Source organism: Pseudorasbora parva, chromosome 9 (genome assembly GCF_024679245.1).
Source record: "Pseudorasbora parva isolate DD20220531a chromosome 9, ASM2467924v1, whole genome shotgun sequence".
Taxonomy (NCBI): Eukaryota; Metazoa; Chordata; class Actinopteri; order Cypriniformes; family Gobionidae; genus Pseudorasbora; species Pseudorasbora parva.
Window position 1 is genome coordinate 34,242,249 of NC_090180.1, and position 13,765 is coordinate 34,256,013.

At 37.8% G+C, this 13,765-nt stretch overlaps 1 protein-coding gene and 1 long non-coding RNA gene across 2 annotated transcripts in view; one reads left to right on the forward strand and one right to left on the reverse strand.

The window, feature by feature from the left end:
• The window catches only part of gng7 (guanine nucleotide binding protein (G protein), gamma 7), a 39,979-nt gene that overhangs the window by 4,119 nt on the left and 22,095 nt on the right, over positions 1 to 13,765 (reverse strand). The window contains exon 3 of the mRNA XM_067452339.1: positions 1,102 to 1,223. Coding sequence (XP_067308440.1) covers positions 1,102 to 1,182 — 81 coding nt within the window. The 5' untranslated portion in view covers positions 1,183 to 1,223. The remainder of the gene's footprint in view (positions 1 to 1,101; positions 1,224 to 13,765) is intronic.
• Positions 11,395 to 12,416, forward strand: LOC137089668 (uncharacterized). Its single transcript, XR_010907757.1, has 2 exons — positions 11,395 to 11,527; positions 11,745 to 12,416. It is a non-coding gene; the product is annotated as an uncharacterized lncRNA (long non-coding RNA).

Consider the following 13,765-nt stretch of genomic DNA (forward strand, 5'->3'; position numbering starts at 1 on the left):
AATTAAAGCAGAAATGTTTTAATAGAATTAAATATAATAGATTTATACTTTATAGCTAAGATTTAAACTTAAATAGATTTCATAGGGCTCTAAAGGTTTTTTTTTTTTTAATACTGTTAAAATACACTTATAATACTACAGTAAATACCTGTTACCTGGAAATGGTTTAATATCTCTTAATATGTCAAATTAAATTAAATGTCAAATTCATGGTTTTAGGAAGGCACCATATCATTTATGGTGAAAAACAGTAAAATGACATTCTTAAAAGTCCCTGCATGATCCTATTTTATATATTATATTATATTATATTATATTATATTATATTATATTATATTATATTATATTATATTATATTATATTATATTATATTATATTATATTATTTATTTATAATTATATTATATTTATTTAAAAATGTACAATAACAAAAAATATATATATAAAAAAAATTATATATATATATATATAATTATATTTATTTAAAAATTTACAATAACAAAAAAATATATATATTTGTATCATTATTAATGTACATTGTGGTGTTTTTTTGTGTTACATTTTTTGCTATTTATTTAGTGTTCATTATTTCGTGTCATGTTTGTCAACACCCTTGTGGTATTTTGAATTGCGTGTATGAGTCTGTGCACGTCTGCATGAGAATATTGCTCATGCGTTATGGACAGGCCACTTATGATGAACTCTGATTCATCGTTGCCTTCTATTGTGACACCTGTATTATTATGGTGGTTATCAGTACATTTTAATATAAAGCAGATTTTAGTAAGGTGATAGTTATATTACCCTTATGTCACTTCTTGAAATTTACAGTTACAAGCTGTAAAATAAAAAGGCATCCCGTAATATCAGACACATTGTCACAGCATTTTATATGATTCATTTCTGGCAACCACAGCTGCTCTCTTATACTGTACTTTTAAGAAGATATTTCTTTACAGTGTAGTATTCAAACCGTTTTTCTCATATGAACATCACAGGCCTAGATAGCAACCACTGTACTAACATATCGAAAACAAGCAAATAAGCTATTGCTATTGGTTGAAATCAAATGTGTTTCACAGAATAATGAAAACTTGTGTACCTTAATACGTTCGAAGCCTGCCTCGATCCTCAGCTGCTCCACCAACTTCCTGGCCTGGGCTATGTTATTAGTCGTCGACATTCTCTGCCATCGGTTATCGTGCCAAGTAAAATGAGAAAATTCTACAAGAAAACAAAGATGCAACAACATTAAAATGCGAGCAGCATTCAAAGCATGCACAGTGTGATGTATGAACAATTTATGTAATAAATGAGATGCTTCTTGAGGTGCTTTCAAACTCAATTTATACTTTTAGAGGACATTAAATGGTTAGTTAACCCAAAAATTACGATTCTGTCATTAATTACTCACCCTCACCCTAATATTTTGTTCCCAACCCACAAGACCTTCATTCATCTTCGGAAAACACAAATTAAGATTTTTGATGATATTGGAGAGCTCTCTGACCTCTACATAGACAGCTATTTAACCAACAATTTCAAGGTCCAGAAAGGTAGGAAGGGCATTGTTAAAATAGTCCATGTGACTCCAGTGGTTCAAACTTAATATTATGAAGCGACAAGAACACTTTTTTTGCGCAAAAAACTAACAAAAATAATGACTTTATTCAGCGTGTCAGACTCCTAGGCTGTTGATGTAGTAAATACAGTGCAGCTCTGAGTTATGTCAGAGCTACGCCAGCACTCCAGCTTACCATTGGCCGATGCTGATCACGTGAGCACCATGACGCACGCGTGATGTTGACACAGGAGCCGACCAACGTAAACTGTGTAGGAGACTGACACATACTTGAAGAACTTGTTGAATAAAGCTGTTATTTTGCACAAAAATAAAGTTTTCCCGTCACTTCACAACATAAAGGTTGAGCCACATGGACTATTTTAACAATCGCACTGTTTAACGTTTAACAATCGTTTTCGTACCTTTCTAGACTTTGAAAAGTGTTATTACATTGCTGTCTATGGAGGGGTCAGAGAGCGGTCTGATTTATCACATCTTAATTCGTGTTCTGAAGATGAACGAAGGTCTGATGGGTTGGAAACGACATTATGGTGAGGAATTAATGACAGAATTTACATTTTTGGATGAACTATCCCTTTAACAAAACCTTAAAACTGGCAAGCAGGGACAGCAGGGAGTAAAAATTAACGTGTAATAATTAAAGGGATAGTTCACCCCAAATTAAAAATTTGCATAATTTAAATTGCCCTTATGTGGTACAAATCCACTATTTTTTATATTGTTTTTTTCATGCAATAAAAGTCAGTAGGGTCAAATGTTTTGAACCACAATGACTTTCATTATATCGGCAAAAAAATTGTGGTCATACAGGTTTTGAACAATATGAGAGTGAGTAAACAGATTGTTTTATTTTTTGGGTGAACCATCCCTTGAAGTTACTATTATATCTTATAACTTGAGAGAGTCAAGCCTCTAGAATAGTTTACCTATATAAATAATATGTCAATCAAGATTTTTGTTAGATAACTCCGACCACACAACAACCCAGAAACATCAGTCCAGACCACCCAGTTCAGTGGGCAATTAATCAGACTAACAGTACAACTGAAAACAGGTGCGGCTGTCCTCTGAGGCCAAGCAAACCAGCTTATCTTCTCCCTCCTTATTTTAGGACCAAGTATTCTGAAAACAAAACGTGTGAGGAAAGATGAACCAGCACCCTAAAAGGGATAACAAATTAAGACCTTTCCATCATGATTTTGAAGAATGTTTCAACTGTTTTTCCAATAAGGTCAAACTGGAACACACTTGACCCCATTGACTTCTACTGTATGGAGGCGGGGGAAAAATCATCTTTTGTGTCCCACAGAAGAAAGTAAGTCATACAGGTTTGGAACAACATAAGGGAGGCTAAATGATCCCTTTAAGGCATAAACTGTTTCTCTTTCTGTTTCTCATGTCATGTGATTTGCTTAATACAAGCCTTTCATACAGCTACAACCACCAAAAGGTCATTTTAAGAACCACTTAGCAACACCAAGCAAATTTTAATATCAGCACACCCACAGAGAGGTGATTATCAAAGTAACCGCAGAGAGAGAGGAAACACTGGAGGCAGTGAAAGGTTTGGTTCTTTCTGGAGACAAACACACTCCTTATACGACCCCCTCCCTTTGCTTCACGCACGCGCTCCCAAACCAGCGCTGCACCCCTGGCATTCCAGGACGTTCCTAGAAGGGGCCGTAGTTCTAAACACATGTTGCTTAGTGCCTGGGCTTTGTCTTCTCACAGCAAACACAGTCTCTTTCACGGCTCCGTGTGCTGCATTCCAGGAAATGTGCACAGCGGCCCTGCATACATAATTGCGGCACTCTAGAATACATTGGCATATTCATTCAAACATACAGGACGATGTCTCCCTTCACAATTTTTTTTCCAACCACATCTTCCTTTTTTTTTAAAGAAAACCCTCACAGGAATACTGTTAAAAGGCACTAGCTTTGAATACACAGTGTCATAGTGTGTTTCAGGTAGGCTCCATGTAGGCTGCTGATATTTCTTCTTATATACTGAAAAGTAGCAAGTTTTACATTCACAAAAGTGAAAAATTTATCTTCAGTATATCTGGGTATAATTAAGAAAGTTGCAACTGAATACTTGGTATTTTGATTTTAATATGAGACCTGTAAATTTCAATTTGACTAAGACTGCAACTAGTTGGCAACTAGAAGTGTTTGCATTGCAGCTTATTTTAATACTAAAGTGTAGATTAAAACAAAACGATGCATTGCAGAATGTACGTTTACATGTTCAGCTTTTATCAAGCTACAGCTGCTTTTTGCATAGTCAATGTAAAGTCTTCATCTTACTGCCCAAGTATACATGACACAATGCGTAATCAAATACTTGAAGGATGAAATACATGTCCGACGTGCAATCGCATTGCATTTAGATCTGTTAGTAGTCTGAATTCAGTCGGACTACCCTTATGTAAACAAAGTGTGCTTAATTGCATCGAATGTGCACTTGTAGTGTACTTCAAATCTTACAAGTATACTTAAAAAAAAAACTATACCTGCCGATAATCTAGTAATAATGTGAAGAACACTTAAAGGGGTCATATAATGGCATTTTTGTATAAGTTAATATGATTATTTAGTGTCTAAATTAAAACTTTGTAATATACTTTAATTAAAAATTCTATTTAGTATTCTAAGAAATCACTCATTTAATCTGGTGAAAAACAGCTCTGTTTTCAGCAAGCCGTTTCTGTGCATGTCCCTATTATGCTAATGAGCTTTGCTCACCCGCCCCTCTGTTCTGTGGGGGCTTTGAGTGTGAAGCGTTGCTTAGACAACAGGAGAAAGTTTGACAATGCGAGTCTCTCAGGACACATCTTTGCAAGTTAAACCGTATCAATTCGATATATCAGATATATCAACATCAAAACGACTGCTATGTTCATTATTACACCCAAGAACAGAACACCACAATCGCCAAAGACGCCATTCTGCTCCAGCATATCCACAATGGCGGACAACTTGCGCTCGCTCAGGGCGGGTCTGAGCTGAAACGCTGCTGTCAATCAACGGTCGTGGGAGCGGTGTCCAGTTCGTTTGACGTCACAAATCGAACGGCTTGATTTCAGACAGGTGAAAACATGAGATTTAAAAAAAAAACCACTTGATTTATTTTTATCATTATAGGATGGTTGTGTATAGTCACTACCAACACACATTGCTGTATAAACAACTTGTAAAAGTACATGTACCATTATATGACCCCTTTAAAGGAAGTGTATGTAAGATTGTGGCCAAAACTGGTACTGGAATCATTAACCCCCTACTCCTGACTCGAGGTTGCCAGATAGGCTGCAGGATCCAGGAACGTTTGTAGCTGTAGCTGTGGTAACTAGAGCAGAGCTGGCAACCCGGATGCCGAAACACTACTGACTTGTGATTGGTCGATAGGTGGAGGGCGGAGCTTCAGGCCAAAACACAACATGTCAACATCAACATCAGTTGAGGGCTGCAACAACAACTTTTAAATGACAATATCCTGGCCGGACTACTGTTGTCAGTGATATAAGTATTTGAAATCAACATGATTTCTTAATCTGACATATCAGGGCGATTTTATGATTCATTGAAACACAGCTTACATACAGTTCCTTTAAGTGTACTCAGGACTGACACAACTTAATAACGTCAAACTTAAAAAAAACTGTAAAATAACATTTTTAATCAATATATTTTAATAATCCTTTGCTGTGCTTTAATGTACACTTATTCTGATGTGTTGATTAACATACTGAAGGACTGTAGTGGGTTATGAAATATTGCATATAAAATATTTATTTGCAATTAACATGCAATCAAGAGCCATAAAACATTACATTCAGATGGCACATAAGTATTTTCTTAGTATATTATTTCCAGAATAAGTACTCTTTTTAAAAGGTTTGCCAATGTGTCACAGATGTGCATTTATTGGCATTTTACAACACGCTTACTCTACAAAGTGGGTTAAATCAAAGAGGCTTCGAATGTCATAAGGCACCACTGAGTGTGCTGAACTGCATAGATATTTATTTTCTCCTCAGAGTCAGTCAGGATTTTTAACCCTTATCGATGTCTTACACACACACATACACACACACACACCTCATTCTCTCTTTCGGAGCAGGAATCAGGCTCACGTGCAACCACACACTGCTCTTTGGCATAACAGTGTGGTCTGCAGCACCAAGGAGAGTCTCCAAAACAGGCGTCTCTTTCTCCACTCTGTGGAATTCTGATCCAGTAAGGAAGAAGAGGAGGAGGAAGGGGGCAGTGGAAAACTGCACCCCACCCTTGAGTCCCTATTCTCCATTTTAAGGCACAATGAGGTGGTACATATTCAACAATAATAAAAATGTATTCAGAGAATAGATAAGGTTTAATTTGCTGATATAACACTGAACAAAACCTTTACATTTAATCATCGATAAATGTTTAAAACATTTCTATATATGCACTAATGCATTTTTAAATTTACCATGAACGGGAGGTTGCACCCAACTTTACTTCAGTATTGTGATGTATTTTTCCAGCAAAACGGAATACTGAATGAGAAAAATAAAGGGTGTGGCATGTTTTTTTTCCCACTAGGATTGATTAGATCTAGGAAAGTGGGCGTTCAATTCAGCTCTCGGTCAAAACTTGCGGCAGACTGACAGTTGGAAAGGGTGTTCTACCCAAGAGGGGAATTTAAGATTTTGATCAAAGACTACAAAGCCCAACAAAAAACAAAATTGTGAATCAACTTGCATAAATTGTTCACAAGGCTAGTAATGTGTGCAATAAAAAGTAAAATAGGGTACATTTATGTTTTTCTACGGACTTAAAAATACCAGGTTGTTAATAAACAAACCTTATTATTATGAACGAAATGAATTAACAATGAACAATAAACTTTTTCCCTAGCCGACCATACAAAAAAAATAAATCATGCATTCTTCCAATATTTTTTTCCTTCTAACCCTTTTGGTGTGTCCCTGAAGCATCAGAAAAGCAAAACTAGAGTTGCAGGATGTAAAGGATGCAGCATGTAAACAGTGGTCAGGTGAGAATCCGAAGTATGCATCATTCTGTTTGGTCACAGTCTGTTCTGATATGTGCGGCTTTGCAAGCAGACATTTTTCTCGAGTTCAAAGTGAGGCGGCAGTTCCCGCCAGCTTTCCGATCAAGCGGTAGTATTAAATCAAAAAGCCTTTGCCTCTAACGGACACCTGGTGGCAACGTGCCGGCTCTCTCAGTAATCTCACCAGGCTCCAGATGCTTCCTCACATTCCCGCCCTTTGAGGGCTCGGCGGGAATACCGTATATGACTGTTCTAAACAAGGAGCGTGAAGAGGAAAAGAGGGGGGAGAGAGAGAGGAAAATAGAGAGTGTTCTGGCCGTCAACAAAACCTGACCAACGGCCTTTCGAGCCTAGCCAGGAAAGATGTCTCATTTCAACAACCAATAGAATTTGAGCCTGGGTGATTATTTAGGCCACAGGAATTTGTGCCTGCTCATTACTTAAGCATGTGAAAATAATAGCTGCTCCATCACTGCTAATACCAGGTTATGCAGTACTTAGACAAGGTGTTATAATTATATATATATATATATATATATATATATATATATATATATATATATATATATATATATATATATATATATATATATATATATATATATATATATATATATATATTATATTCAAAATAGCTTCGAACAAAAATGCAATCACAATCATCATCTTTTCAATGAGTAGCAGTATCATTCCTGAACTAAAGCTGATGTTTGTATTTTTTGATGTTAAGATAACGTATTGTGCAAAGGTTCCTTTAAAGGAACTGTATGTAAGAAATGTATTTCAATAAATCATTAAATGGCCCTGATATGTCACTAGACATTAAGAAATCATGTTCATTTCAGCAGTGTTTCGGCACTAGGGTTGCCAGCTCTGCTCTAGTTACCATAGCTGCAGCTACAAATGTTCCTGCTGATCCTGCGGCCTATCTGGCAACCTCGAGTCAGGGGGGAGGGGGAGAGGGGATACACCGCTCTACAGTCATTTGAAAGTGATTGCAGTGCCAGTTTTGGCCACAATCTTAAATACACTTCCTTTAAAGGAACTGTATGTAAGAAAAGCAGTTCAATTAATCAAAAAATGGCCCTGGTATGTCACTAGACATTAAGAAATCATGTTCATTTCAAATACTTATATCACTGACAACAGTAGTCAGGCCAGGATATTGTCATTTAAAAGTTGTTGTTGCAGCCCTCAACTGATGTTAATGTTGACATGTTGTGTTTTAGCCTGAAGCGCCGCCCTCCACCTAATCAACCAATCACAAAGTCGGTAGCGTTTCTACATCCGGGGTGCCAGCTTTGCTCTAGTTACCACAGCTGCAGCTACAAACGTTCCTACTGGATCCTGCAGCCTATCTGGCAACCTCGAGTCAGGAGGAGGGGAAAAGGGGTTACACCTCTTTACAGTCAGAAAGTGATTGCAGTACCAGTTTTGGCCACAATCTTACATACACTTCCTTTAATGCTCATCAAGGCTGCATTTATTTGAACAAACTCATTACTGCATGCATTACTCCACTCTTCAGTGTCACACGATCCTCCAAAAAAATCATTCTAATATGCATAGAAAGCCATTGAATGGACAAAAATCTGTGTAGTACATGATGAGTCATCACTATTTTCGGTCAAAGTCTGAATTTTTTAAATATATAGAGCTAAAAGTAAAATCTGTCAACACTAGCAAACGGATTTGCCTCAATGCTTACACAAATGGACTAAAAGCAGGCTAACCACCAACTAGTGAATGTTGATTATGTAGTTTTGCACATCCCTATTACTGCAAACGGCTGTTGCCTTCCACACCTTTCCCCGAACATGACAGGCTCAGTCAGCTGCCCCAAAGCTTCTTACAAGAATCAGAAACCGAAAACACATACAGCATGATCAGCTGCCAGCAGAAATGCCAGAAGTGTTTCCCTCAGTTTACAGGATTTTCCAGCAGAGCAGCACACTTGAAGGGGGAGGGAAATGAGAGGCAAGGAAGGAAAACGAGAGGAAATTAATGGGATTTCTCATCTCCCAGCTGAGATCAAGCGAGGGAGTGTTTGCTCACGTCAGCATGCATGTGCATGGAGGGGTCACAGAACATTTGTGTGCTTATGTCTGTGTCTGGGTGTGACCAATGGGGACACTGAGACAGACGGACTCATGGCCAGGCAGACAGAAAAATAGACACAAATAATTGAAGTGGGTGGAAATTATTTGGACAGGCTTGTACAACGTGTTCCCTGCAGAACCATTACTGATACAGTTCTGGCAGACACATGCGGTATATGCAAAAATGCGAAGATCATTATGGGACTGTTCTCAGTTTTAGTTGATTATAAAAAGGTTCATAGCATCAATATAATGAGCTTACCAATGAATTACAACGATGACTATGTTGAATTCTTGAGGTCAGGGACTGGTGCAACATCAACACCCCTCTGAAAGGTTTGCTCAGACAGGTGGAGCTGGCATTGCCGGTGTGTGCATCACTTCATGGTACCTACGCCACCCTGTTCAAAACTTGTTTAGCAAAAAGGCGAACAAAAGAGGGATTTGAAAATGCCTGAACATCTCAAGTCAAGCCACTTTATGATAATAACTTAAATAGTCATACAGTGAAAATGGTTGCTAAGGAATTCATTAAGCATTTGTTTAACAGTTGGAGGAATTGTAGGAATGCGGTCCGATGCAATGTGTCGAACGTTACAGGAAGGTATTGTGACCACAAATCCAGTTTTCACAACGCATAAATACTCCTAATGGGATACTAATGCAAGATGCAATAGTCAACATTCTTTAAAACAGGGGTCTTCAGCCTTTTTAGGTCCATTAGTGTTTAGAGACATAAAGCAAGACTTTTTGGCTACTTTGTAGTTTTGCTGAGTATCAATGATATTAGCAACATTTACTCTCCACTTGACTACATTTTTAAACAAGTAAATGTACTTTTTAATCCAATGACATTTGTGATGAGTAATGCAGTTGCACATTACATTTTGCATGGCACCTAACGTTTTCTGAGGCAGTTTAATTCTTCTATAAAGAAGCGAAATCGCATTCACCATCTAATAATTTACGTGAATGCGAGTGCATTAGCAGGTAGTTGCTGATTCGCAGGTGTTTGATTTAGAAGGTGAGGCCATGACTGCAGCTGGTGATGCAGTCAAAACCAGCACGTCCAGTGCAAGTAGACTTTAACTAATTTTACTTAACATTATGTTATTTAATCACCATATTGACAAGACCTTTTTGAAGGATATTGGTTTAGTTATAGTCTTTTTGCATACTTGAGCTTAACTGAGGCTGTTGTGTCGACCTTGATTTAATGCAATATGGAGGGGCTCAGTTTTATTTTGATTTTAGAAAATAAAAATGATTTCTAATCTTACACATTTTCAGTGGCATGTCTCTTAGGTGTTTAGAACTACTACATCTTTAAAAATGCAGCAATCAGTTTTTAAGTAAAAGTCTTGTATCTGATTCTGATTTTAACAGTGCTTAAAGCGTTACTTCAGTGATTAGCATATAGCTTTGTATCAGTAGAAACCCTGGAGAATATTCAAATGATTGTGCTACATACGAACTCCCCACCCTAAACCTACCCAAGAGCGTGTCATATATACGCCATAAAATGCGTATCATATGCACGCGAAAAACAGCGTATCATATGCACGGCAAAATGTTTTAAGTAATTTATTCCTGTGATGGCAAAGCTGAATTCTCAGCAATCTTCAGTGTCACATGATTTATTACACACACACACAAATTTTATTTAGAGGCCAAATACAAAGAGTGTCTGCCTTATTATTTTGCAGATACCTGCATAACACCAATTGTAATATTCTCTTAGATCAGCAGAAATACACCCAAACTAGACACTTAAAGACAGCAAGGCCATATGTATGCAAAACTAACTAACCAACATGCTTATTTTTTTAAACTTACAATCAGCAAGTGAACCTGTATGCAAAAACCGTCAGCCACTGTTAAATTGCACAGTGAAAGGTTCACTCTACAAATGACAGATACTGAAAACAGATGCAAGGTTGACTATGCACAACGCCCCGTCTCTGGAAAAACAGGCAGTTAATGCCAGAAAAGCACAGAAACATGTTTCTCTAGTGCCTTGGGAGGAGGCCCCTATTTTGACAACTCGGCAAAGTGAGGTTGAGGTTAAAACTCTGAGCAGGAGGGAAAATGAACAATAAACTTGCCCCTACAAAACCTGGAATAAAGGTGACAGGAGGATGAGGTCAGGAAGTGCATCTAGTCAAAACACAAAGAGTGTGTAGGAGAACCATGCCATCTCCGCTTCTACTACATAGGTGACTAGCCATAGATGGAAAGAAAATTAAGCACAAAAAGTTTTTCTGCAATGATGAAATATTTGGTTGCATGAAAATCGGATCTAGAAACGTGAGAAATACTAAACTAGGTGACTCAGGAAGGTACATGAGCTGATAAACATCTGCAGTGGAACAAAAAAATACTGTGTCTTGCCCTCTTCCTATTCTGAGAATTGGGTATTTACGAGATGGCACAAACCATAACAGCCTTTTTGTGATTCACTGCTGGTCAGAACTTTGTGACTGAGTGAGTCTAGAAGCAGGACACTTGGTTTACTCACAGGGTCGCTCGTGCAAACATGTGGTTTCACCATGATGTGTGTGCACATTGGACACAAACAAGGCCTTTGAGGTGGGAATCAGAGCCAGGTGGATAGTAATTAACCATTGTGATCAGGCAGTAAACATGCATACAGGGCAGAGCAGAGCAAGTGACTAACCAGCTTCTTTCACAACAGCCGACTTCCTCCCCCGGTCCTCTTCCTAATATGGGCAAAGGAAGCTGTATCAACGGAAATGGGGAACTCCTAAGGGGTACAGCTTACAGTAAGTATGATTGCTACTTATCTGGGGGATTCTGAGTTGACACGTCCCATTGCCTAATATAGCAAACTGTCTGTTGTCCTGCTCCTTCAAGTGAGCAGGCGTTTACACTGGAAAGTTTGCAACATGTTCAACAAATATAACACGTATCATTTTGAGCTGTGGATAAAGACGACTTGTGGTGGAAACATTATCCATGTTTTCCTCAATGTTTTTTTAGAGCTGCGCCAGCTCCAGTGACATTTTGTTTGGACTGAAAGACTTCGATGGGACAGAATGGTTGGATCTGTCCTTGTGGGAATGTACATGCGTGGAGATTGGGAGATATTTGAGATGACATTTCTGGTCAAGGCAGCCTGTGACGCAAGAGCACTGCGCATGTCTTTCCTCTTTTGGCCCCAGATAAAACTACAGCACTGGGAACACTGATAACTTACGCCATGAAATCAAAATTGCCAATTCTTACATTTTTTATGGAATACTGCAGTGAGTATTATACATACACTGTGCACATCTTTTATTTATTCATGTGCACTATCAATCTTTTTTTTTAAAAACAAAAAAACAATAACTTGACCTTGCCTTCACAATGACATCTCTTCATGAGGGCGGGACAAAAAAAAGCATCACATGAGATTGCAGCAATTCGATTTTAAAGGTGCCGTGGACTGACTTTTGACTGACGTGATTTTACATTCAAAAACATCATTATGAATAATTAAAAGGCTATTTTCTACCCTGGTTTTGAGTCTCTTCCAGCAACGTTCAATTTTTATGGGCATGCTGCACTGAAGACTTGGAAGTTAATGCCCACCGCTAGGATTGAATCCTATGTTTTATTATTTTCACTTTCCATATTGTGAATAATAAATGTATTTTAATTTGCTTGTTACACATGGAACCTATTTATTGTAATAATTATTTGACGTCACATAGCATACTTTTACTCTCAGAATTATTCCTTGGCATCCTCACGAAGTAAACTGGATTTTGTACATCGTTTGCGTGCTGGAGGTAAACGATTATTATTACATCAGGTGCAGAGGGATGTTAACATTTAAGATAGCACTATCAAAGAGTCTAAAGAGGGAAGTTAACAGCGAAAACAGGGCATACAAACAAGAATGGGAAGACATCTGTGCATGCATCCTACCTGGTTTTGTGAATGCAAAGCTGGTGTGTCTAATCTGCAACGAAGTTGTCACTGTTTCTAAAGAATATAATATCAGACGGCACCACAAGACGAAGCATGGCACCTTTTTTGCTGGTTCTTGTCAATATTTTTTGATAAAAAGGAAGCTCAATTTGAGTTGTTATTGTTCATGTGTGTTGTGCTGATCCCCCGCGATATAGGCAAACGTTTCAATGGTTCACCGTTCGCTTTATCAAACCACACATTTCATGACGGCTGTTTTAGAGGCGTGTCTAGCGATCTATTCCACAGACTCTTGAATGTCTTTCAGAACTTTTCAAATTAAAAACTCTCAATTTATCCCAAAATAAAACATTGCTGCTAAAACGTTGTCGTATTCTTTTGAAGGCAAAATCACTAAAGACAAAATTGATTGTAAGTGAATGCTGATTATACCAAGGTTTGCACTACCCGCTCTGAGCGGTGTTCGAACTCAGGACTTTCCGCACGGGAGTCTGACTCTCTTAACGACGAGGCTAAATGCTGCATATTTTTCACTGGCTAGACGATCCGAGCGTCTTGTGAAATGTCGGGAGTTTACCTCCACAGTTCTCATTAGCTCACCTCCATTACACCGACAGATACATTTCAGAACCAGCCACTATCAAAATGAAACAGATTTGGCAGATGCGGGCCGTCAGTTGCCAACCACTGCAATAGGGGGAAAAAGCCAGTCAGTTCATGCAAGTTCATGCCCTCGTCGAAGGAATGACATGAGCAAAAATCAATCAAATGTAAAAAGGAAATGAACATAAATAATCTGAAACTGATAAGTATAAAGAAAAGAAAAAAGTTCAATTCAATTCAACGACTCACTCACTCGTACTTGTTTCATTTCTGGATGTGGAAGAATCAACTTTTTTGAACAAATCAAGACAAATACATATTTAACCATCACTTGCCTTGGCAAATAATTAAAAAAAAGTAATTTAAGATATATAGAAATAAAAAGAAAATATAGAAGTAAAAGCTATTTAAAATATTTGTAAAAATATGCACAGTGAAATAGATGTCCAAAAATCATCTGGAATTGTCCTTACCCCCTTGTC